The sequence below is a fragment of the Sparus aurata genome, chromosome 5 (assembly GCF_900880675.1).
Source record: "Sparus aurata chromosome 5, fSpaAur1.1, whole genome shotgun sequence".
NCBI lineage: Eukaryota > Metazoa > Chordata > Actinopteri > Spariformes > Sparidae > Sparus > Sparus aurata.
This window is the reverse complement of record NC_044191.1, coordinates 22759693-22785236: the sequence shown is the minus strand read 5'-3', so window position 1 is coordinate 22785236 and position 25544 is coordinate 22759693. Positions and strand designations below refer to the sequence as shown.

General features: G+C 40.6%; 1 protein-coding gene and 2 pseudogenes across 1 annotated transcript; all 3 read right to left on the bottom strand.

Moving 5' to 3' along the window:
- Positions 1-1012: 1012 nt before the first annotated feature.
- LOC115582197 (UDP-glucuronosyltransferase 2A2-like) lies at positions 1013-4525 on the bottom strand (annotated as a pseudogene).
- A 5904-nt stretch (positions 4526-10429) lies between these two features.
- Positions 10430-15607, bottom strand: LOC115582196 (UDP-glucuronosyltransferase 2A2-like). The gene is made up of 6 exons (XM_030418012.1): positions 14851-15607; positions 14474-14622; positions 13556-13687; positions 12878-12965; positions 11820-12039; positions 10430-11455 (listed from the first exon to the last, which is right to left on the bottom strand). Exons 1-6 carry the CDS (start codon positions 15572-15574, stop codon positions 11170-11172), a joined length of 1599 nt encoding a protein of 532 aa, XP_030273872.1. The 5' UTR covers positions 15575-15607; the 3' UTR covers positions 10430-11169.
- A 1597-nt stretch (positions 15608-17204) lies between these two features.
- LOC115581685 (UDP-glucuronosyltransferase 2A2-like) lies at positions 17205-23543 on the bottom strand (annotated as a pseudogene).
- Positions 23544-25544: the final 2001 nt, after the last annotated feature.

Below are 25544 nucleotides of genomic sequence, written 5' to 3'. Positions count from 1 at the left end.
TCGAGGTTTGTTTCCCCTGGTCCCTCCCCCATCCGAAATGCCTCGAAGGGCGAAGGAAGCGCGCGTTTACAAAAAGCTCGCCCTCAAGCTGTTGTGCTCGTACCACAGAGGCACTGTGGAGAGAGCTAAGGTTCAAAACTGACTTTTTTTTAGCGAGTTTTATCTGAGGATGTTGTATTGTAGAGGTGAAATCCAAATTTCATGACTGTCAAGTTATATTTTTAAACTGGGACAACAGCATATGTTTGTGTTTTTATGTCTTTATTAACACAACCAACTACTGTTATTTCTATTAATAAAAAATATCATATTTGTGAGAGACTTTTCATTTCAAATATTATGAACTGTTGGACCAAAATGTGCTCATTCATTTTTAGGCGAATATAAATCGCTGTTTTATCATATTTGTCTTAAATCCAGTTCCATTATAGCGGGTAAAGCACATCCTGACAGCTTGGAATATTACTGTCAGATACTGTTCCCCCTCTGTTCAGTATGAAAGGAGGCTCACACATCTTTCAAATTTATTTAGAGACAACAGAAAGCTTTGTCACAATAACAACTTCAAATTTGGATATTTTGTAATTACTTCACTTCAAACGGTCACACAGTGGCTACTTCTATAGGTCTCCCAGACTTAGGTGCTACTTTTAGGTCTAAAATGTTTTGTGAATAACTCTTATTTTCAAAAAGTAGGAGTCCTAAAGTTACGACTGACACGCCCATTATTTTTAGGAGTCGCTCCTAAATTCGCCTGTTAGGAGCTACTTTTAGCCTTAAGATTCTTTGTGAATACGGGCCCAGGTGTCAGAGGTATCGATATTTCAGTATCGATCCGCACATCACTATCAAATAATATTTGATAGTGATGTGCGGATCGCTATGCTTAGCAGCGGTCAATCATACGAAAATAATTGACTGCCGGAAGGCTCATTCAAGTGAATGGAGCAGTCTACAGCATTAAGAAGAGCCGTGTAATAAAGAAGTTATAATTACTCATCCCAAGGCACAATTTCCAATCCAGGGCACCGGGGTTACCTTTAATGCTTTAGACAAACTGGACAACCAGTGAACTGTTTGTTTTTTCACCCATCAGTTCATTACAAATACATTTGAATTAAGTCAGTTATTCAGCCTTTTGTTTTGTCTTTCCCTTTCTGCCACAGCACACCCGTAAACAGAACCTGCAGGTCTTGATGAAGATAATTATGAGGAGCAGAACCATGGCGAGGAGGAAGACCAGGACATCCAGGCTGTGATACTGGTACCAGGTGAGCTCATGGGCCTTGACCCTCAGGTGCTGGGCTCCTTTGTTTCTCATGGTGAACTCGATCCAGAATACTGATTCATTCAGAGGGCTCACTGGTCTGTCGTGGTGGATACTGGACAGCCGCATGGCGTTTTCCTTGTACCTATGAACATGGATATACAAGTATGAAATTGTGGAATTATGCGTCATGTTTTATAATTCTTTGGTCGGTACCTCAAGAGTGGGGATGAAAAGGTGTTGATTTTTTTTTTTTGAGCAAACCAATATATGACAGGTAAAGGCCATCAAGTGGTTTGCTAATCAATTTTTGACCTTTAAACTCTGTTGTTAACTGAACCCTGCCATACTGCATTAGATATTGGATCCTTTATGGCATTTCGTAAATCTGTGCTGTAAATGTAAACGTGAGAGAATAATAGCACTTACGATTTGTCATTGATGACAGTATTGATTGCATCTCTCAGGTCCTCAGTCTTAATGAAGTTTAGGTCTGCAATAATTGCACTCCCTTAGCCTTCATGTGGACCATGTTGTCTGGCTGGTCAGCGAACATGGGGATGCCCACCATTGGAACACCGTGGTAAATGGCCTCATAAATCCCATTTGTGCCACCATGGGTGATGAAAGCTCTGGTCTTGGGGTGACCTGGTAGGGTAACAAAAACCATGAATCACACTTTACTTTCTCCAATTGAAGAAATCTGTTAAAGCACATCTTTTATACTGACTGATTAACCCCAACCTCAAGTATTTGTGCTACAATGACATAATACTAACTAAATCTAAGCAGGTTTTGAGTAAATAATGAAGTGACAAAGAGGTACACAATAAGGTAAATTAAGTAAATGCCCCCAAATTTGGATCTGTTTATGATGTTGAAATGACTGAAGATTGTTAATGTTAACACTTTCGTGACTTTATTTAAGAAAATAATTGTAATGCAGAACTTTTACTGACAGTCTTTCTTCACTTAGATCTAAGTGCTTACTTCACCACTCCTTTGATCTCTCTTATATGTCTTTTAGGATTTTTCAGTTTAAATTTGAATACAAAACAGTGTGGTGGATACCTTTAGTTCATTTTACAGTAAAAGTCATCATGATTACAGTCTCAAAGGCCTGTTCAGTTGGTTTATGTGAAAGTTGTACTTACCCAGTAGGTCATTCTGAGGGATCCAGTCGTAAAGCCTTGTGTTTGCTCCCAGGGTCTCTGGTTTTTCTCCGCTGTATCTCCACAGCACCTTTAAACAATAATAAAGACACTTTTAGAAGTATTTACTGTATACTAAAATAATGAGGGAAAATTGAATTTTTGTTACTTTTACTAAAATGGTCACTCTTCATTGATAAACTTCTGGTTTAAGTTATACATATAAAACCCGATCCAATGTCATTTGTAACTCCCGCATATTTTTGAATATCCAATCTCCACCCTTCCCATCAAATCTTTTTAAATGGTACACATTTTTCACTCATTTGATTGTTTCGCCTTGCCTTATGTCACAATGCTCTAGAACTTTATGACCATAAATCATGTAACCATGTGTTACTGCTGACCTCCTACTTAATCATTAGCTGATTTACTTTCAACTCTGCAGGGAAGTTAGCTTTATTGAAGGCCAACGTGGTTTGAAAATGTAATTTAAGAGTTGAACCTTCAGATGACAGTGTGTTTTCATATAACATCAGCCGATACAGCTGGTCTAAGAAATGACTATATAAAAAGTCAGTTTTTGAAATGGCAGTTCAAGCCTTGGCAGTTAGACAGTTCAAGAAGAGTTTTCAAAATGATTCTTCACTTTTTGATGACAGTGTATCACTGTGCCATTGTTGCCATCAGAACTGTGTTCAGGTGTCATTTAGGTTCATTCCAGTTTGCACATAGAGTTGTTCACTGACCTTTTGTGGGATCTGAGCGAGGGCTGATGCGATCATGTTTGCCTTCTCCATGGTGATGTTTGCGATGAATGATCCCAAAGTGAAGACCACGATGCCAGCGTCTCCAGATCCTTGCACAAACTCTTCCATATCCTACAAGAAGAGTAACATTATCTCAATACAGACCAACAAGGATTTTCTTTTCTCTGCATTTTAGTGGATTACCCTCTTCATTGTCTGATCAGAAATACTGTGGTCATGTAATAAAAGATTAATAGGCCTCTTAATGGACAAGATAAACTACCTTTGGTAAAGGTTTAGCAGGTCTGCAGTGGATCCCACCAACAAATTTGAAGTTGGGGAGGAACGGACGAGGGAAATCAAAATCCCAGTAGGTTCGCATCAACCAGATGTCTGCTCTACCCATCATCTCACAGGCACTGGTGGGTTTTCCTGTCATAAGTAATGGACGACAGCCAACCATTGCAAAGTATCACCAATACTTAAAATGAGATATAGCTAAGTTTTATTTACTTAGACAATCAAATAATTGATGACGTGACTGGATATAACATAAATGTAATTAATTCCAAGCAATGTAATCATCATTGGAATTTGTGTTGCACTTAGTGTATCTTGCAGCTAAGTTACTGACCTTTGACTTCAGAGTAGTATTTATCTAATTCATTCCAAGAAATGTAATCTATCACAGCATCCTGCAGTGCGTAGTAGAGGAAGTTCCACACTCTCTCTGAGAAGTCCATCTTATCCGTCAGTTTGCTCATAGCGCCAGGAACAAAGGAGTGTGGAGCAGGTAGCTGACCACACAGTCTCTCCCAGTTATGGGCAATTGAAAAACGCAGGGAGAAAACCAGGGGGAGGCCCAAAATGTCTGCTGTTAAGTCACTGCCAGGGTAGATGGGGTCAGACAGGAGAAGGTCATACTTTCCTTCCTTCAGCTTCTTCATTGTGGTTTCTGATTTCAGCACGCCATCCAAATACTTCAAACTGTACTGCAAGTCGGTCGTCATCAGCTCCATGTATCTCATGTAAATCTGGAAGTAGCTCAAATGATCCATCTCGTATATGGAGAAGTAAAGGTACTCATTAAAGAAGTCCACCATTTCTTCCATTGAGATAGAGACGTTGAAGGGTTCGTAGCTGAAGCGGGAAGGTTCACTTTTGTTCATGTACATTGACGTGCTCGGAACCAAAACAGTCACCTGGTGTCCCCTGTCCACCAGTGTCTCCAGCACAGGCTTCATGTTAATCCAGTGGCTGCCTTCAGTGTACCACACCAGAATATTCCCTCCATTTGCACTCCAAGTCACACAAAGTACCAGCAGGACGCAAACGGAGAAACGCTCTCTGAGCTTCATGGTGGCTGTTTGTCAGTGTGAAAGCCTGCTGTGACCTTTATCATTTTTAAAAGGTACTGTAGAAAAACAATAATTAACTTTACAAGACTGAACTCTGGCTCGTAGCTCCCCTTTATGCTGCCTGACGCTAGATAACCCATTCAGCCAAAGCCAGTAGTTAGTGGAAATAGGTAGCGGCCGTAAAATTAAGTCAGTAGTTGTAGTTAATCTCTTTTAAACAAATAAAACAGAGTAACCTGTAACCTGTAAAAGAAATCCACAGATTGTTAGCTGTAGAGAGATGGAGTAAAATAAGACACAATAAGATAATGATTTCAGCTAAATGGGCTTGGATACATGGAAAAAGTTTTTTGTCAAGGATCCAGAGAAACCTATATGTGCTGTGTAGTGCCACATTATGTATTATGTATTACAAAATGCAGTTGCACTTTTTTTATCAAGCCATCAATCAATAAACCACAAAAATGGATGCATTGTTTGTTTTCTATGTTTTTTTTTTCTAATTAAGACATCCATTTAGCTGGTTTATTACATAATGCACCAAATTATTACATTTTCTTGATAAAAAAATTGCAACACCTGCATTTTGTAATTACTGACGCAATATGTGAGAACTTATTACAAAATGCTCCATCCACCACCAGTCTTGCACTAGTCCAGCCTTCTGGATTTCACCCACTCTACTTGCAAAGAAGGTTTTGTACCCATAACTGACTCTTTGAATGGCTCCCAAGACCGTTTAACTGTCAAGTAGATGGAACCATCTCTCGATCTTCATTCGAGCATGCCTTTCCACATACTTCCTGATCCTGGCTGCAAAGACAGCACCACAGAGCTCAGCTTTTACAGCTTCTCCCTTCTGATCCAGGGGTTTCAGCTTGGCTTTTGATTCAACAAATCGAACTTCAGTGCCTTGACTTGTCTTCCATCTTAAGTACATCACAGCTCAATAGGTTTTGTCACTTCCATCAGAGAATGTGATGCCCCAAGGTTTCCCTTCCCAGCCAGCTGGTGTGAGGCTCCTGTGGAATTTCAAGTGTCTAAGCTGCACATATTCTTCAAAAAGCTGTATGGCTTCTTCTGTGAGGCTTTCTGAGAGAGATTGGTCCCAGGTTTCTTGGGTTAGTTTCCCACCCCCTCCCTCTTGGAATGCTTTTCTAACTAGAATTGCTCCCTTCTGTTTGGCAGGTGTAACTAAGCCAATTTGGCCGTACAGTCGAGCCACTTGGCTTAAAGGAGAACTTCGGTCGATTTAAACATGCAGCTTCATTGCTCAAGCTACCCTTGACTTGCCAGTACCGAAGACGCAAACAAATTTGGTCCAGCCATTACAGAGCTCCGTGAACGGAGACTTAGCATTGAACGCTAACAGCATGGGGTCAGAACTTTACACTGTGTTTTAAGCGTCTTAACATGCTCCACATCTCACACCAAAAGTTATGCAACATCAGCAGACACCTTAGCACGCAGCACTGTAGCGTGTATGACTCAAACTGAATAAAAAAGTAGTTAAAACAGTGTGTTTGTGCAAGCAGCTACTTACCTGTTTGTTGACATCCGTGTCTTCCGGTAGCTAGACCAAACTAGTCAATCCGTCGAGCGTGCACTTACTCCCTCACTGGCGGAGACGGAAACGTAATCCAGCATTTTCGTGTTTCTGTTCATAATGTACATGTCCATGTTACAGCCTGTCATGAGCCATGAGCCTTACAATAGCCTGTTAAGCCTGTTAAGTGCACACTCGGTGGATATGCTAGTTTGGTCTAGCTACCGGAACACACGGATGTCAACACACAGATAAGTAGCTCCTTGCACAAACACACTGTTTTAACTACTTTTTTATTCATTTTGAGTCATACACGCTACAGTGCTGTGTGCTAAGGTGTCTGCTGATGTTGCATAACTTTTGGTGTGATATGTGGAGCATGTTAAGACGCTTAAAACACAGTGCAAAGTTCTGACCCCATGCTGTTAGCGTTCAATGCTAAGTCTCCATTCACGGAGCTCTGTAATGGTTGGACCAAATTTGTTCGCGTCTTCGGTATTGGCAAGTCAAGGGTAGCTTGAGCAATGAAGCTGCATGTTTAAATCGACCGAAGTTCTCCTTTAAGAGAGCCCTCCTAGTCAGTGGATTAGGTGTCTCAGTTCTCACCTCCTCCTTGAGAAGATCTTTTCCAATTCTCATCTTCTTCTTTCTTTTGGAAAAGTTAACTGAGGTTAACATGTAGAGCTTGCCTTCATCCACTTGGTAGCCGATGCCCAAGGCTTTGTTGTCTTTGTTCCTCATTTGATTTGGCAGAATTAAGGTTTTACCTTGTTTCTTTGTTAGAACCTCTGTCTCCATTCCTTGCCTCCCACTTTGCCCTGACCGGACCTGTGGTTTGAGGAAGAAACCGTCAGCTTTCAAGATCTCTTCAACATTTGTTGTGATTTTGTCAAGTCTATTTAGGTCATTTTGGGAGGTTAAGTGGTCATCCACATAACACGTCCTCTTCAATGACTCTGCGCTCATCCTCCAAGTGAAGAAAGTTGGGCAGGCGTGCTGTTTCCCTCATAGCCAACTGAGCAATGCAACCAGCAGGTCTGTCCCCAATGTTGACTCTGGTAATTGCATATTCACTTATCTCTTCATCTGGGTTGTCCCTCCAGAGGAACCTGTGAAGATGCATCTCAAGCTCCTCCAGCCATACAGAGTTGTACATCTTTTTGATGTCTCCTAGAGATGCATGCATCCCTTCTCTGAACCTCAGCAGGACACCTCTGATAGGGTTGGACAACGTCTGGTCCCTTCAGAAGAAGCTCATTCATACTCACACCTTTGTATTCTTGGCTACTATTCCATACAATACGAACTGGTGTCGTCACCAATGAGGGTTTGGCGCCACCAGGTGGCTTACGCACCACACTTTTCCGTTCCACTTGTCCATGATTTTGTTGGTGAGTTTTATGGCTGCGCCTCGTTCGACCATTTCATGGATCTTGGTAGCATATGCGACTTTCCAGTCTGGCTCTCTGCTTAGTTGCTATTCCAACCTTAAGAAACAAGCCTGGACTGCACCTTTGTTGTTTGGGAGAGAGGCTGGATCTACTGTCCAAGGATCCTTTGCATCCCAATGTGGAGCTTGTGTGTGAGCATCCCCCTTCTTGTAGGTGAGACCTTCTTTAATGATCTCAAGCTCCCTCTCCTCTGCCAGGGCCATTTCTTTTCCTCCCGGTGGACAGTTTCCACATCGGCATCCTCCACATCTTGGCTCACATGCAGCTCCGATGCTGTCCCATTGCCACCACTCAAGGAACTCACGGTTACTGGCGGCTGTAAATTTGGTCTGTGCCACATCCTCCTGCTGTAGCTGGGCTGTGTCAGTTGTTGGACTTGTGATTACTTGCTGCAACCTCCACTTCTTCAAACAAGTCGGTATGTGCTCCACCCACTGTCTTCCCTAATGGACCCTCATCGAGTGTCCCTGTTTTGTTGGTGTTGGTGAAATCCTTTCTGCATCGATCTGCCATTTCTGGGGAAAGTTCAGACAAGATCTCTTGTTCCTCTGTTAGTTTGCTTTCACCTTTGCCATCTTTTCCACTCTTTCTCTCTTCCCCTCTTTTGACTTCTCCTTTTGGGCAGAGGAAAAAATGGTGGTCTGGGGCACCACCTTCCCTTTCACAGTCTTTATTTCTGCATAGGAAAGTGTCTTTGCAGTATCCATCTTCATCATGGCATCCGGGGCATTTTCTGCACGCTCCCAGCTTTCTCAATACAGCTTTCTTCTCAGGTAGCTTAAGTCTTCTGAACTTTCTACAGAAGAAGATTTTGTTGCTGTGCCCACTATCACCACAGACACCACATACCTCATCACGCTCTTCTTTCTTTGTGGTTTTTGTTGAGGCAATCTTTCTGTCATACTTCTTGTCTGAACGATCTGATTTCTCCATCTTCTCCACAGTTCTGAGCTGTTCAAGACTCTCTAGTATTTCTTCTTGACTTTTCAGGATCTTCAAGAGCATGTCAAAGTGATTGTCTGATGTGACATTGTTTCTGGGTTCAACCACGAACATCAACCAGTCTCTTTTAATCAAGTCAGGCAACTTGCTTTCAATGGATTTAATTACCAGTGGGTTCTTCATGGCTCCAGAGTTTCCTAACTCTGTGAGATCTGCTAGGGCCTTCTCCACTGACTGTATGAGGTCACTGACCTTTCTTGGCTGGTTCCCCTTCACATGTGGCATCTTCTCCAACTCTTCAAGGATTTCCACAGTGATGGTTGACTTGTTGCCATATCTGTTCTCCAGGACTCTGAACATGTCATTGGCAGTGGTGTAGGTTGAAAGACTGAGGTCTTTTGAGATTTTGTCATCCACACTCTCCAAGAGTTGAATTTTCTTAACTTCAGTTGAACCGGGTAGCTCTCCCTGCTTTTGCAGGCTCTCCCAATCTTTAATCCATCTGTGATATTCTCTCTTGTTTCCATTTAAGATAGGTAGAGTGGTTGGCTTGATTTTCACTATTGGTGTGGATGTTGCCGGTTGGGGTAGTAGTTTCACTCCTGTGCCTTGCTCATTGATTGTCCGTGCAGTGGCGAATTCAGCTCTCCTTAATTCAAGCCTGTAGTAGGATACGTCCTTGACTCTTCCATCTAATTCCTCCTTTAATTCCACAGGGATCCATCTCTCCCATGTTGACATTGCTGAGATGGCCTCTTTTATTCTCTTGTCCAAGAGAGCGAGGTGCACTTCATAGCCCTCTAAATTGGCACATTCCACAGGTACATCAGCCGCTTTATCATTGGCTTTTTCTGCTTCCAGGATTGCCACAGAAAGTTAACTTCTTCGATACCTCTGTCATGACTCTAGATTAATGTCTTTTTTATGTTCAGATTATACTTTTGTGTCTTGTAGTTTCTTGTATTGGATTTCCATGCCTTTGTGTTGTGTCTTATGTTTTGATTGTCCATGCTCTCATGTTCCACTTTATCTTGTGGGGGGGTGGGGTGTACGTATCAGTGTAGAATGCTCAAGGGTGTGTTTGCATGTGTGTGTGTGTGTGTGTTACATGAATGAGGGTGCAGGGAGTGGGGATGTTAAGGGGGTTTGGTTCATTTTCTTTTCTTTTAATGTAAAGCACTTTGGGTTGCATTTTTACGTGTATGAAAGGTGCTATATAAATAAAGTTGATTTGATTTGATGTGTCTTTTAAGTTCTCCTGTGTATTCCCTTGTTACAATGTCTCCCTCTGTCTGTCAGTGTCTTCTTCTCTGTGTCCCCCTCTCGTTACCTCACCTGGGCTCCTCCCTCCTCACCTGTTCCTTGTCTTGTCCTTAGTGTCTGTGTGTTTAGTCTGTGTCTTCCCTGAACTCCTTGTCCGTTCATTGCATCTGTCTGTCTCTGTCTGCATTCACCTCATGCATCTGCTTGCCACTGTCTGCGCCTGCTCCTGTTCTTGTGCCTGTGCCTGTTCATGTTCATGTTCCTGCTTTTATCCAATCCCCTCATGGTATGTGAGGGAAGTGTGGTTCTTTGAGACCCATTCCTGAGATTCAGCTCAACACCAATTGTTATCACTCATCTATTACCTGGATACTTTTTTGGTAATTACATCTTATTACTTAGTTAAACTTTTCCTTTCTTATTACCATGCTATTACCAAGCTTTAATATAAAGTACTACTCAGCCCCTCTGGATCTCAATTACATTGACTTAGAGATTTTGAAAGCCAGAGGCTCAGTGAGACACATGACCTATCAGCTGCAAAAATGCTTTAGTCCAGTTTCTCCAAAGGAATGGTTTAACATCAAGTTTGTGCACTGTTGTCAGGTAAGTCCTGTCTTCTAGCTGAACCCTATTTCAGGGGATGGACTGCTAAGAGTAGGTGGACAGCCGTCCTTCTGACAAAAGCTCAGCACATCTCCATTTCAAATCAGGTCAGTTTAATTTATATAGCCTCAACAAACACAGCAAATGTTATCTCATGACACTTTCAAAAAGAGCAGTTCCAAACCATACACTTTAATTTACAGAGACACAGCAGGAGATATTATTTCTTCTTTCCTCCTGATAGAGAAAGGTATTGGATCACTTTCCTATATGACATTATGCAGTCAGCTTTCTGTGTAAGGTAAGTGAAGCAATTCATTGAGAAGTGGAACATTCAGCGTCAAGGACTCAATTCAAGTTGTAATTCATGTGACGTGTGGAGAGGATCTGTGACTCATGCAGTGTGGCATGAGAGCATCTTTTACTCTTACCGTTTCATTTGCTTCATCATTCTTCATCATATATACTTAGGTTTTTATCAAATCGAACAAGTTAAGATTTTACTGGAAGGTACTGTTCTTGCAGATTGGAAAATTGGAGATAAACATTTGTATCCAAATTAAAGCTGCCTCGTGCAATAATTTAGCCACAATTTAGCACAATCACCATATATTGTCCAGTCATCTGCTAGATTTAAATCTATTCTTGCTGGAATGTCTCATACATTTCTGTGCATCAATTAGTTGCAGTGACAATATTCTCAAGCCACAAGTTCCAGCTGGGGCATTGTGGTTTTTACACACATTACATTACATTACATGCTTTAGGCCAACTGGTCACTCATTATTTATTTTCACTCATCTGTTCTTTACACGACTGCATTTGAATTCAGTAAGTTATTCAGCTTTTCTCTTTGTCTTCCCCTTTCTGCCACAGCACATCCCTAAACAGAACCTGCAGGTCTTGATAAAGATAGTTATGAGGAGCAGAACCATGGCGAGGAGGAAGACCAGGACATCCAGGCTGTGATACTGGTACCAGGTGAGCTCATGGGCCTGGACCCTTAGGTGCTGGGCCCCTTTGTTTTTCATGGTGAACTCGATCCAGAATACTGACTCATCTAGAGGGCTCACTGGTCTGTCGTGGTGGATACTGGACAGCCGCATGGCGTTTTCCTTGTACCTATAAACGTGGATATACAGGTGTGAAATGTGGAATGATGTGTTATGGTTTTTTAATTTTAATACTTGAGTTTCTTTGCCTCCACTAGAGTGGGGTTAACAAGGTTATTTTAGGAACTCAAATTCTCAGCAGGCCATTACACAGACCTGCCAAGCAGTACACATTTTGTCATTGAGGTATGCTGGTACATAATACATCAATAGCTTGTGATGTATTGTGAATATATCAGTTGTGCAGCACTTTTAGTAAGAGGCAGCAGTAATACCTCAAAACAAGTGTAGCCTGACAAAAAACAAAAGAACCAGAAGAGGAATGCTAGAAAATGATTTTTTAATATCTTGTGTAGGTAGATATGAGAACTTACGATTTGTCATTGATGACAGTATTGATCGCATCTTTCAGGTCCTCAGTCTTCATAAAGTTCATTTGCACAGTAATAGCAACTCCTTTAGCCTTCACATGGACCATGTTGTCTGGCTGGTCACCGAACAGGGGGATGCCCACCATGGGGACACCGTGGTAGATGGCCTCATAAATCCCATTTGTGCCACCATGGGTGATAAAAGCTCTGGTCTTGAGGTGACCTGGTAGGGTAACAAAAAGTATGACTAACACATTGTGCATCCAGAAAGTATTCAGACACTTTTACTTTTCATCATTTTTTTTGTGTGTCAGCTTCATACTGAATTTGAATATTTGTTTTCCTCATCAGTGAACACTCAGTACCTCATGATGATAAAGTGAAAACAGAATACCTAAAATTGTTTGCAGTAAATTTAAATAAAAATTTGAAATATTACATTGACATAAATATTCAGACCATTAACTCAGTACTTGTTTGAAACACCTTTGGCAGTGATCACATCTTCAGCTTCCCATGCACCCTGACCAGGCAATTAATTGCCAGAGGGCAAACTTGTACAAACACCCTCATCTGGCTCTCATACTGCGTGAAATGATGGGCGCCACTTGGATGCTAGATTTATTCTGTTTATACTTGGCTGACATGTGGCCACGGTAATGCCTGCTTGTTGGTCAGATGTGGCAAACAGGACTGGCTGCATCAATTTTGTGTGGGTTGAACCTCATGGCTTGATTTTTGCTCTGATATGCACTGACAGCTGTGTGCCTTCCAAATAATGACCAGCCACGTTCAATCGATTTAATTTACCAAAGCTGGACTGGAGTTTAGATGTACAAATATTTCAAAGAAGAACAGGAAAAATGGGAGCCTAAGATGATCTAGAGAAATGGGAGCCAAATTTCATAATGCTTATGTCAATATTTTTATGTCTAATAAAATTAGAAATTGCAGAGATTCTAAAACCTTGTTTAGGATTTTGTACAGTCAAAATTAATAAATAAATGAGAATTGCTGTTGTGAAGGCCTCCTTAGTAGGTTTTTATGAACGTTTTACTCACCCAGTAGGTCATTCTGAGGGATCCAGTCATATAACCTAGTGTTGGCACCCAGAGTCTCGGGTTTTGCTCCACTGTATCTCCACAGCACCTTTAAACAATGGCAAACCCCCCTGTTAGATTAACAGAGTGCTAATTTTATGTCATAATGCACTGTACTGCATAGCAGTACATTTAAAAGTACATGCTAAAAGAATTATAGAGAATGGTTGTATTTTGACTCTTCTTTGGTTGGTCTTGTCGTTTTGGTGTACATATAGAATCTATCCAATATGATTTGTTACTGTCCCTTAGGTTTCAAAAGATCTAATCTCCATCATCTCCAGCAAATCTTCTTAAATGGTATATATGCCTTACAACCTGTCCCAATTTCCAGACTCAACCAGAAAAAAATGCCATGTCAATACAACCTTAATATGTAACTACAAATCAAGTGTTACAGTTGACCTCCCACCTTATCATAATCTGATGAACTTCTAACCCTGCACAAATGTGTTGGGTTTTATTGAATGACAACATGATATCAAAATCATTTTTCATACTTGAACCTTGCCTCAGATTGCAATCCATCATTGTTAACATTTTGTGTATGTTTTACGACACATAATAAAGGTCTACCGGTGACTCTGGCTAGAATTGAACTTGCGAAGAATGTGACCAAGGTGCTCCAGTGCCACTGACCTTTTGTGGGATCTGAGCGAGGGCCGATGCGATCATGTTTGCCTTCTCCATGGTGAGGTTCTTGATGAATGATCCCAAACTGAGGACCACGATGCCAGCGTCTCCAGAACTCTGCACAAACTTTTCCATATCCTACAAGAAGAGTAACATTATCTCACTACAAACCAACCAACTATTTCTTTTCTTTTTCTCTGCAGTTTAGTGGCTGATTCTCTTCATTGTGTAATCAGAAATACTGTAGTTGTGTAATGAAATGTAACCCTCCTGTTGTCTTCGGGTCAAAAATGACCTAAAACTGTCTTTAAGAAAACTTTCTTGTGCAGCTGTACCATCACCTTTCCACGACCCCATACACAACTTTCAAAGATCAAAGTTCAAACTGTTTCAGACACAACCATCAAGGCCCTGTTTGCTAACACTTATACATTTGGAGTATAAATGTGCTGCAGATGACAGAACCCTCAGTTCTCTCTGTGCTGCATAAGAGAGGTCTGGGACAATTGGGTGAAGCAGCTGCTTGTTCTCCTGTAGTGGTTGTGGTCGCCCTCTCAGATTGCCTTGTTGGTTTATGTTGTTTACATTTGACTATTATTTGAAGCGCCTTCAGTTAATTACATTCAAAACTACTTTCTGCGCATTTGTGATGCTTTCTTGGGCATAAAAATATTGTTTACCATCTTTGCAGTACCTTAGTAAATGATAATAACAATAAAAATCTACTTAAGTAAAGAAAACATATGACAGCCATGTTACAATAAAAATTCTAAATAGATTTGGCATTTAAAATGAAATGAAATTGCTTTATTTTAGACCTTCACTGAAGGTGGATCATTTTTGACCCGGACGACAAAGGATGTATTCAGAATGTTAAGGCAACAGGGCGGTTAATAGGTCTCTTAATGGAAAAGACAACCCTACCTTTGGTAAAGGTTTAGCAGGTCTGCAGTGGATCCCACCTACAAATTTGAAGTTGGGGAGGAACGGACGAGGGAATTCAAAATCCCAGTAGGTTCGCATCAACCAGATGTCTGCTCTACCCATCATCTCACGGGCACTGGTGGGTTTTCCTGTCACAAGTAATGGACGACAGCCAACCATTGCAAAGTATCACTAATACTTCAGATGAGATGGATCATTTTCAAATTTACTTCAGTTATCAAATTGAAATCAATTCAAAATGATCCAATAAAAGATCATTATCATTTATCAAAAGCAATTAAATTATCATTGAACTTCATGTTGTCCATAGAAAATGTGTTGTTACACACAGTGCTTCTTGTTCCTGGGTTACTCACCTTTGACTTCAGAGTAATAATTATCTAATTCTGACCAAAAAACATAATCATACACAGCATCCTGCAGTGCGTAGAAGAGGAAGTTCCACACTCTCTCTGAGAAGTCCATCTTATCCGTCAGTTTGCTCATAGGGCCAGGGACAAAGGAACGTGGAGCAGGTAGTTGACCACACAGTCTCTCCCAGTTATGGGCAACGGAGAAGCGCAGGGAGAAGACCAGGGGGAGACCCAAAATGTCTGCTGTTAAGTCACTGCCAGAGTAGATGGGGTCAGACAGGAGAAGGTCATATTTTCCCTCCTTCAGCCTCTTCATTGTGGTTTCTGATTTCAGCACGCCATCCAAAAACTTCAAATTGTTTTGCATGTTGTTCCTTATCATACTCGTGAATTTTATGTATATTTCTAAGTAGCTCATATGAGGCATCTCATATATGGAGAAGTGAATCACCTTTTCCAACATCCTTTGCATGTCCTCCTTTGAGACAGAGACGTTGAAGGGTTCGTAGCTGAAGCGGGAAGGTTCACTTTTGTTCATGAACATTGATGCACTCGGAACCAAAACAGTCACCTGGTGTCCCCTGTCCACCAGCGTCTCCAGCACAGGCTTCATGTTAATCCAGTGGCTGCCATCAGTGTACCACACCAGAATATTCCCTCCATTTGCACTCCATGTCACACAAAGTACCAGCAGGACGCAAACAGAGAGACGCTCTCTGTTCTTCATGGTGGCTGTTTGTCAGTGAGAAAGCTTGCTGTGAGCTGATTGTTTTTAAAAGACTCGTAGAAAAGTAATGATTAACTAGACTCTGGCTCATTGCTCCTCTTTGTGCTGCGTGACACATTAGATAACATACACAGCCCACGCCAATGGTTTGAGGTGAAGGGTAACGGCTGCCAAATGAATAGCTAGTAAAATAATCTGTAAACTGTACCAATACCACAGACTCTAAGCGTTAGCTTTTGACAGATGGTGTTAAAAGACACAATAAGATAATGATTTTAGCTATATAGCTATTGTCCATTTAGCTTGGACAAGCAGAATTTGGACACAGCAACTATCTTGCATCGTATACAGAGAAACCTTGTTGTGCCGTTTGTTTTGCTGACCATGAGAAAGGCAATGCAGGTGAAAATGTCACCACAACAAAAATCATCACCTATAAAAGACGATTCAGTGCTGAAATACTTCCTGTTTTACAGGACACGAGAGAACTTTAACATGACTGATATTTTACAAGTGTTCACTCCAAAACTTCCCTTTAAACTGAGGGAATGATTCGGAAGATATTTATGCAAAAAGAAAAGTGCAAACCAAACTTCAGTGACATTTGCACTTTGTCAAACATCAAGTCAAACTATTTCCAGTGTTTCCAGGTAACCAGTTGCATTAAACCTTATTTGTGAAGTAACACCTTAAGATAATAGTAAATGTTTGGAACATGACAGAATAGATATTTCTGTATTATAATGTTGAATACCAGTTTTGACCTCAAAGAATTTTCATGTGATTTTGAGGTGATGTGATAATGCTGATAGTAGTTTCCAATATCATAGAAACATTAACCTTTATTACCTCTTTTATTATGAGATTATTACACCATTAATGTAAACTATTTACGACATATAATGCTTTTATGCTGATTTGACGGAAGCAATGATTTCATGTATTTAATTAAAGATGTATTGCTCTGTCTTCTGCTAAAAAGACTGATCCCATCTTCAAGCTTTACCCTATTTGAGAGGATGGACTGCATAGATTAGGTGGAAGGCTGTCCTGGACTGCAGTACCACAAGAGAGCAAACGGCCAGTCATCCTGGGTCGGACTCTTTATGAGCAAGCACTTGACAACTGTGGGGAATAAAAACTGCCATCTTTATTTTCAAATACATACATACAGCACATAATGCATGGCAGGAGAATTTATATCCTCCTCAGGCTGAGAGAAAGAAAGGTACCAGATGAATTGATCGTGACATTATCATCATTTCATGTGTAAGGCAAGCAGAGCAGTCCACTGAGAAGTGGAATATTCACTGGACAAAGTCGCAGTTCAAGTTTCCATTTCATGTGCAGGATGGGGCTGAAGACTTGAAATCAGATCATAGCACAAAGTATAAAGGAGCAAAGAAAAGGCTGCAAAAGTGTCAGACAGCATGAGAAACTTAATGTGTAGCATGAGATCGTCTTTCACTTTGTATAAACTAGTTAATTAACTTTTCCATTCACTATCAGTGTATTTGCAACATCATTCTTCATCATATATACATATGCTTTTTTTGGATGGTTTGTTTTCAGTGGACTGTTTTTTTTTCACCCATCAGTTTTTTACACAACTACATTTGAATTCAGTGAGTTATTCAGCTTTTCTCTTTGTTTTTCCCTTTCTGCCACAGCACATCCGTAAACAGAACCTGCAGGTCTTGATGAAGATAGTTATGAGGAGCAGAACCATGGCGAGGAGGAAGACCAGGACATCCAGGCTGTGATACTGGTACCAGGTGAGCTCATGGGCCTGGACCCTCAGGTGCTGGGCCCCTTTGTTTTTCATGGTGAACTCGATCCAGAATACTGACTCATCTAGAGGGCTCACTGGCCTGTCGTGGTGGATACTGGACAGCCGCATGGCGTTTTCCTTGAACCTATGAACGTGCTAGATGGCGCTAAATACTTCATATATTACACACTGTCCCTTTAATATCTTGTGTGGGTAGATATGAGAACTTACGATTTGTCATTGATGACACTATTGATTGCATCTCTCAGGTCCTCAGTCTTCATAAAGTTAATTTGCACAGTAATAGCAACTCCTTTAGCCTTCATATGGACCATGTTGTCTGGCTGGTCACCGAACAGGGGGATGCCCACCATGGGGACACCGTGGTAGATGGCCTCATAAATCCCATTTGTGCCACCATGGGTGATAAAAGCTCTGGTCTTGGGGTGACCTGGTAGGGTAAAAAAAAGTATGACTAACACATTGTGCATCCAGAAAGTATTCAGACACTTTTACTTTTCATCATTTTTTTTGTGTGTGTCAGCTTCATACTGAATTTGAATATTTTTTTTCCTCATCAGTGAACACTCAGTACCTCATAATGATAAAGTGAAAACAGAATACCTAAAATTGTTTGCGGTAAATTAAAATAAAAATGTGAAATATTACATTGACATAAATATTCAGACATTAACTCAGTACTTGTTTGAAACACCTTTGGCAGTGATCACATCTTCAGCTTCCCATGCACCCTGACCAGGCAATTAATTCCCAGAGGGCAAAGTTGTACAAGACACCCTCATCTGGCTCTCATACTGCATGAAATGATGGGCGCCACTTGGATGCTAGATTTATGCTGTTTGTACTTGGCTGACATGTGGCCATGGTAATGCCTGCTTGTGGGTCAGATGTGGCAAACAGGAGTGGCCGCATTTTTGTTGTGTGGGTTGAACCTCATGGCTTGATTTTTGCTCTGACATGCACTGACAGCTGTGTGCCTTCAAAATAATGACCAGCCATGTTCAATCAATTGAATTTACCAAAGCTGGACTCGAGTTTAGATGTACAAACATTTCAAAGAAGAACAGGAAAAATGGGAGCCTAAGATGATCTAGAGAAATGGGAGCCACATTTCATAATGCTTATGTCAATATTTTTATGTCTAATAAAATTAGAAATTGGAGAGATTCTAAGACCTTGTTTAGGATTTTGTACAGTCAAAATTAATGTATAAATAAGAATTACTGTTGTGACAGCCTCCTTAGTAGGTTTTTATGAAAGTTTAACTCACCCAGTAGGTCATTTTGAGGGATCCAGTCATATAACCTAGTGTTGGCACCCAGAGTCTCTGATTTTGCTCCACTGTATCTCCACAGCACCTTTAAACAATGGCAAACCCCCCTGTTAGATTAACAGAGTGCTAATTTTATGTCATAATACATTGTACTGCATAGCAGTACATTTAAAAGTACATGCTAAAAGAATAAGGTAAAATGGTTGTATTTTGGCCTTGTGGTTTTGGTGTACATATAGAATCTATCCAATATGATTTGTTACTGTCCCTATGTTTAAAAAGATCTAATCACCATCATCTCCAACAAATCTTCTTAAATTTATATATACCTTACAACCTGTCCCAATTTCCAGACTCAACCAGAAAAAAATGCCATCTCATTACAACCTTAATACGTAACTACAAATCAAGTGTTAGAGTTGACCTCCCACCTTATCATAATCTGATGAACTTCTTACCCTGCACAAAGGTGTTGGGTTTTATTGAATGCCAACATGATATCAAAATCATTTTTCATACTTGAACCTTGCCTCAGATTGCAATCCATCAATGTTAACACTTTGTGTATGTTTTACGACACATAATAAAGGTCTACCAGTGACTCTGGCTAGAATTGAACTTGCAAAGAATGTGACCAAGGTGCTCCAGTGCCACTGACCTTTTGTAGGATCTGAGCGAGGGCCGATGCGATCATGTTTGCCTTCTCCATGGTGAGGTTCTTGATGAATGATCCCAAAGTGAAGACCACGATTCCAGCGTCTCCAAAACTGTGCACAAACTTTTCCATATCCTACAAGAAGAGTAACATTATCTAACTAAAAGATCATCATCTCATGGGCACTGGTGGGTTTTCCTGTCACGAGTAATGGACGACAGCCAACCATTGCAAAGTATCACCAATACTTCAGATGCAATGGATCATTTTCAAATTTACTTCAGTTATCAAATTGAAATCAAATCAAAATGATCCAATAAAAGATCATTATCATTTATCAAAAGCAATTAAATTATCATTGAACTATATGTTGTCCATAGAAAATGTGTTGTTACACAGTGCTTCTTGTTTCTGGGATACTCACCTTTGCCTTCAGAATAATATTTATCTAATTCTGCCCAAAAAACATAATCATACACAGCATCCTGTAGTGCAAAGTAGAGGAAGTTCCACACTCGCTCCAAGAAGTCCATCTTATCCGTCAGTTTGCTCATAGGGCCAGGGACAAAGGAATGTGGAGCAGGTAGCTGACCACACAGTCTCTCCCAGTTATGGGCAATGGAAAAGCGCAGGGAAAAAACCAGGGGGAGACCCAAAATGTCTGCTGTTAAGTCACTGCCAGGATAGATGGGGTCAGACAGGAGAAGGTCATATTTTCTCTCCTTCAGCTTCTTCATTGTGGTTTCTGATTTCAGCACTCCATCCAAAAACTTCAAATTGTTTTGTATGTTGTTCCTTATCATACTCGTGAATTTGATGTATATTTCTAAGTAGCTTGTAACGTGGTCAGTGCAGGGGAAGGTTATGGTCCGCTTTCAGTGGCGGTTGCTCCGGATAGCTCAGACGACACGGCAGGCAACATGTGGGATTTCCACGCAAATGGCATTCTTAGCAAATTGGCTTATTTAAAAATTGTGTGCTGTGGCTTACTACCACTTACTTATCCATTATGTGGCTCTAAACATCACCCATCAATTATGCCATGTTGTAATGTGCAATTTGGACAAAACTACTTGCAAATGCCATGTACATCTGACTATGTTTTTTTTAGTTTAGTGTGTTTATTTCGGTCTTGTAAGAAAAAAAAACCAAATACAATAGACAAATATAAAAGTATAAATACAAAACAAAACAAAACATAACAAAACAAAAACAAAATAAATCAAAAACAAAAACAAATCAAAACAAAAACACAACAAGCAATACAATACACTTTGACCGAAAACTGAAGCATCAGCTTATTTTGCCTACCCTTCTTAAATTAACATTTTCCGTTTGCTCATTTTAAAAAAATCTTTTGGAAAAAAACCCCCCAAAAAACCAAAAACCTGCATATTCTACATACAGCAATTTATGAGCACAGTGGTATTTATAATTCAGTTTTATATTTATTAATAATATTATTTTTAAATAACTTTTTGAATCTGTTAAGTGTGTTGCACAGTTTGATTTCTAATTCTAGATTATTCCATTGATTGACTCCTTTAATAGATATACATCTTTGTTTCACATTTGTTCGTACCTTTGCTTTTGTATACACATAAGTCCCTCTTAGTTCATATCGACTGGTTCGAGTCTGAAACATCCTCTGGACACCATCTGGAAGCATATTATTATTTACTTTATACATAATTTGAGCAGTTTTATAGTCCACAAGATCATTGAATTTTAAGGTCTGTAGGTTTATGAAAAATGTGTTTGTTGAGTCTCGATAATCAGCCCTGTTAATTATCCTTATTGCTCTATTTTGTAATATGAAAATTGGTTTTGTAATTGTTTTGTATGCATGCCCCCAGACCTCTATGCAATAAGTAATGTATGGCTCGACAAATGTTCGGTACAATAAATGTAATGAGTATTTGTTGAGGATGTATTTTGTTTTATTTAATATTGCAATAGATTTTTGATATTTTGCTCTTTATATGATTTATATGTGGTTTCCAGCTTATTTTGCACATAAATGAGTGTAAAATAATGCTTCACTTGCCTTCTTTCAAAAATGTATTTATGGTTGTCTATCAATTTCAAGCTTTTGATCTAATTTCTGCTTTATTTGCTAGTTTTTATTCTATAAAGTGCGTGCTAACACATTTTGAAGTTTCAATAAAATCTGATAAATATGAGGCTGACTTCCTGGAATGGAATGGAATTATTCAGAGGTTATTCAGATAGGATACATGTGACTTGAAAGACAACAATGCCATCTAGTGGACGACTTGTATCATTTACACCATATATTGATGTGCTTCTAATCCAAATTGAGCACCTCCTGTTGGACTGAGAGTATGGGTCTAAACAAGTTTTGTGCGTCTTGTCATTTAGTGCGTCTTGTCATAACACACATGCATGCCAAATTTCATTCATGTACGTGCATGTAGGAAGCCAAAATTGACTGAGATAAAACTTACTTCATGTGTCCAGTGGGTGGCGCTATGGATATGACACAGTATTGATGCACAGATCTATTCATTGCGACTTCCTCTAGATTCCTGAAAGATTTGGCCGAGATAGGAAATAGTATGAAGAAGTTATAAGAACTTGATGCTTCATGATAAAGGATTTTAATGGCGGGCACCGCCACTGCCAGCAGGTATGACGTAGGATAAAGATTTTCCTAGCATGTCTTTGGCATGGTCCGAGGAGTATACTGACTGACTGTGAAGTCTGTGGTGTCCGATCTGTAGGAGGAAGATGTGAAAGTATGATGTCATTCATTCATCAAAAACGCCGCACACATCAAAATGGCTGACTTCTTGTTGGACTGAGAGTATGGGTCCAAATGGGTTTTTTGTGCGTCTGGTCATGATGAATGTGCGTGCATGTAGGAGGCGGGGCATCACAATAGGGGGCGCTACAGAGCCCACAGGTCACACCCATGCCCCTTGACAACACAGATCTTTTCAGGGCGATTCCCTCTGCATTCCTGAGAGATTTGGCCGAGATAGGAAATTGTATAAAGAAGTTATGAGGACATGATGCTTTATGGCGAAGGATTTGAATTGACCGCTGCACCGCGGCCAGTAGGTATGACGTAGGATAAAGATTTCAATAACTTTTCATCTTCAAGGTCAGAGGATGATACTGAGTGATTGTGAAGCCACTGGTGTTACATCTGTAGGAGGAGATAATTTAAGTACGAAAATTGGTAATATTTCAAAATGGCGGCCACAATCAAAATGGCTGACTTAGGATTGATGCTGAGACGTATTCAGGGAGACAGCCTCTACACTTATGAGCAGTTTGGTGTGGGTAGGAAATTGTATGTTGAAGTTATAAAGCCTTGATGCTTGACGGCGAGGGAAAAAAATGGTTTCCATAGCTGAAAGATTTCAATAACTTTTGTTCTTCAAGGCATGAAGATGATAATTGAGTTAATGTGAAGACTGTGGTGTTTAAGCTCTAGGACAAGATAGTTTTCAAAGTAGGCATGAATTGGACAAAAATGCCGCCACACATCAAAATGGCTGACTTCCTGTTGGAGTGACGGTATCGATCCCAACGACTTTTTTGTGCGTCTGGTCATGAGGAATCTGCGTAACGAATTTCGTTCATCTATGCGCATGTGGAGGGCAGGCAAGAACATTAGGGGGCGCTACAGAACCCGCAGGTCACACCCACGCCCAGTGACAATGAATTATAAATTTTTTTGCCAGATGTGACATATGTTCAAAATTTGGTGAGTTTTGGGGTATGTTCAGGCTTCCAAAAGAGCAGTTAAAGCGCAGAAGACAATAGGGACCACACAGGTCGATGACCTGCTCGGGCCCTAATAAAAGGGTGGTCTTCACTCCGCTGGCTACGCATGGTGGAGCGGAAGCCCATCAACTCTTCTTCTAGGTACAGGTTACATTATCCACTTAACAAAAGGAGGCGCCACCTAGTGGCGCTACATTCAATAACTCCGACTGTTACAAGCTCATATGAGGCATCTCATGTCCTCCTTTGAGACAGAGACGTTGAAGGGTTCGTAGCTGAAGCGGGAAGGTTCACTTTTGTTCATGAACATTGATGCACTCGGAACCAAAACAGTCACCTGGTGTCCCCTGTCCACCAGTGTCTCCAGCACAGGCTTCATGTTAATCCAGTGACTGCCTTCAGTGTACCACACCAGAATATTCCCTCCATTTGCACTCCATGTCACACAAAGTACCAGCAGGACGCAAATGGAGAGATGCTCTCTGTTCTTCATGGTGGCTGTTTGTCAGTGGGAAAGCCTGCTGTGACCTGATTGTTTTTAAAATACTTTCGTATTGATGCACTTAGACACATCATCAGTGATAGAACCTGGGGTCATTGGGTGTTTCGGGTCTTTCAACATCATACACCCTCACCCAGGATTGATCAAGTCCCGACTTGTAGTGTTGTGCCTGAACGCGTTCAATGAACGATCGTTCATGAACTCGTTCATATTTTGGGCGAACGTGAACTGAACGTACTGTAGTCTGCCTGATGAACGTTATTGTAAACGCGTTCATTCTGGCGTTTGTGAACGATGCGTTCTCACAGTTTAACTTCATTCAAGACAGTGCCAGATTTCCATCGAGCCTTCCAGGCGAAAACCAGCTAAAACACACCGTGAACAGGCCTTAATATGTAGCGGAAAACACCCAATCTGGCTGTTGTGTATAAAAAAGACGCTGGACGAGAGGTTTGTGCAGCTCGCTTTACTTTCGATCAAAACGAAACTTAACTATTCCAGACAGAAACAGCTGCATACTAAACATGGAGTGAGGCATAACCGAACGAACACAGATTAATTCGTCCTGAACGGACACAACACTGGCAACACCAGCCACCACAGAGTCGCACCGCGCATGCGTCATCAATGTGCTGAGCATGGAGGCAATAACAAATGAAGGCTTCACATCTGTTTTTTTTATTGTGATATATCTAAAAAGTTTTGGAGTGATGTTGAATCTCATTTTTTGGATGCTGCTAACTCTGTCCATTCTCTTACCCTTAAACATGTTATTTGCTGTTAACCCAGAAGATAATGCTCTTTTGAACACATGATGAACTTGGTTATCTTATGCAAAATGTTTTATTCACAAACAAAAATTTGCAAAATCACTACCTAAATTTGCTCCTTTTCTCCCGGAACTGAGCTCTTTGCTTCAATCTCTGATTTAAGCAAAACCCTAACAAAAAAAGTAATACCTTGCTGAGTCATTATGTAAGGGATAATGCCCGACGCGGTGTCCATAAACAGAAGTTAATGGACGACGTGGAGGCCTAAGAACGGACGGTTGCCTCCGCGAAGTCCATTAACTCCTGTTTGTGGACACCTCGAAGGGCATTATCCCGCTTATACCATGGTCACTTGCCAAAGAAAATAAATTTGGACCATTAATTTACATTTTCATGCGTTTTACAATCAAAATATAAAGTTTTTCACAAGCCATAACTTAGTTTCCCTGGTAACGCCTGAGGGTTTGACTAATACCTGGAACAATCATTACTCTCCCGGAAGATTCTTATGCAACGGAGACGTTGTTCACTCCTCCAGTAAATAGGACGGATCATAGATACGACTTGGCAACGGGAGATATTCTAGTCCGCTCAGCGATGAGCCAGAACGCTATGCTAGCAAGATTCAAAGTCAATAACATTGCATACGGTTGACAAACAGTAAATATAATTTGACAGTGTGCTAGCTAACATGATTAGCTAACTAACCAGTCATGTCATTGTCCCCAAATCAATAGCAAGATTTTCACGAACAAATGACTGGCCGTGTGTAACGTTACTGTGGCCGCATCCGGAAGCAGAGAGTTGAACAGCGAAGGGGATGTGAGATTATTCGTGTATCAGTAAGTTTAGAGGGGAAGTGTACTTTCTGCAGCTTGTGTGTTACAGTCGCCACCCTGTGGTGTTCAGAGGATAAGGCACTGAAGGACTGACTGTCTGCACTCAGTGTGGGAAATAAAATATTCAGATTTGATACGCCAGCTAGCGCATTGATTTACAGCGGTGAACAGTCAATTTGACTGGAACTACTTAGTAGGTGTCCATATATCAGGGGTTAATGGACACCCTGCAGCCAATCAGAATCGAGTATTCCCCCAGACCATGGTATAAGAAAAGTTTTTCCCTGAAGCCACTGTCTGAACTATCTATTTATTTATTATTTTATTTTTCCCTTTCTTCTTCTTTTTTTATTATTATTTATTTACTTATTTATGTATTATTT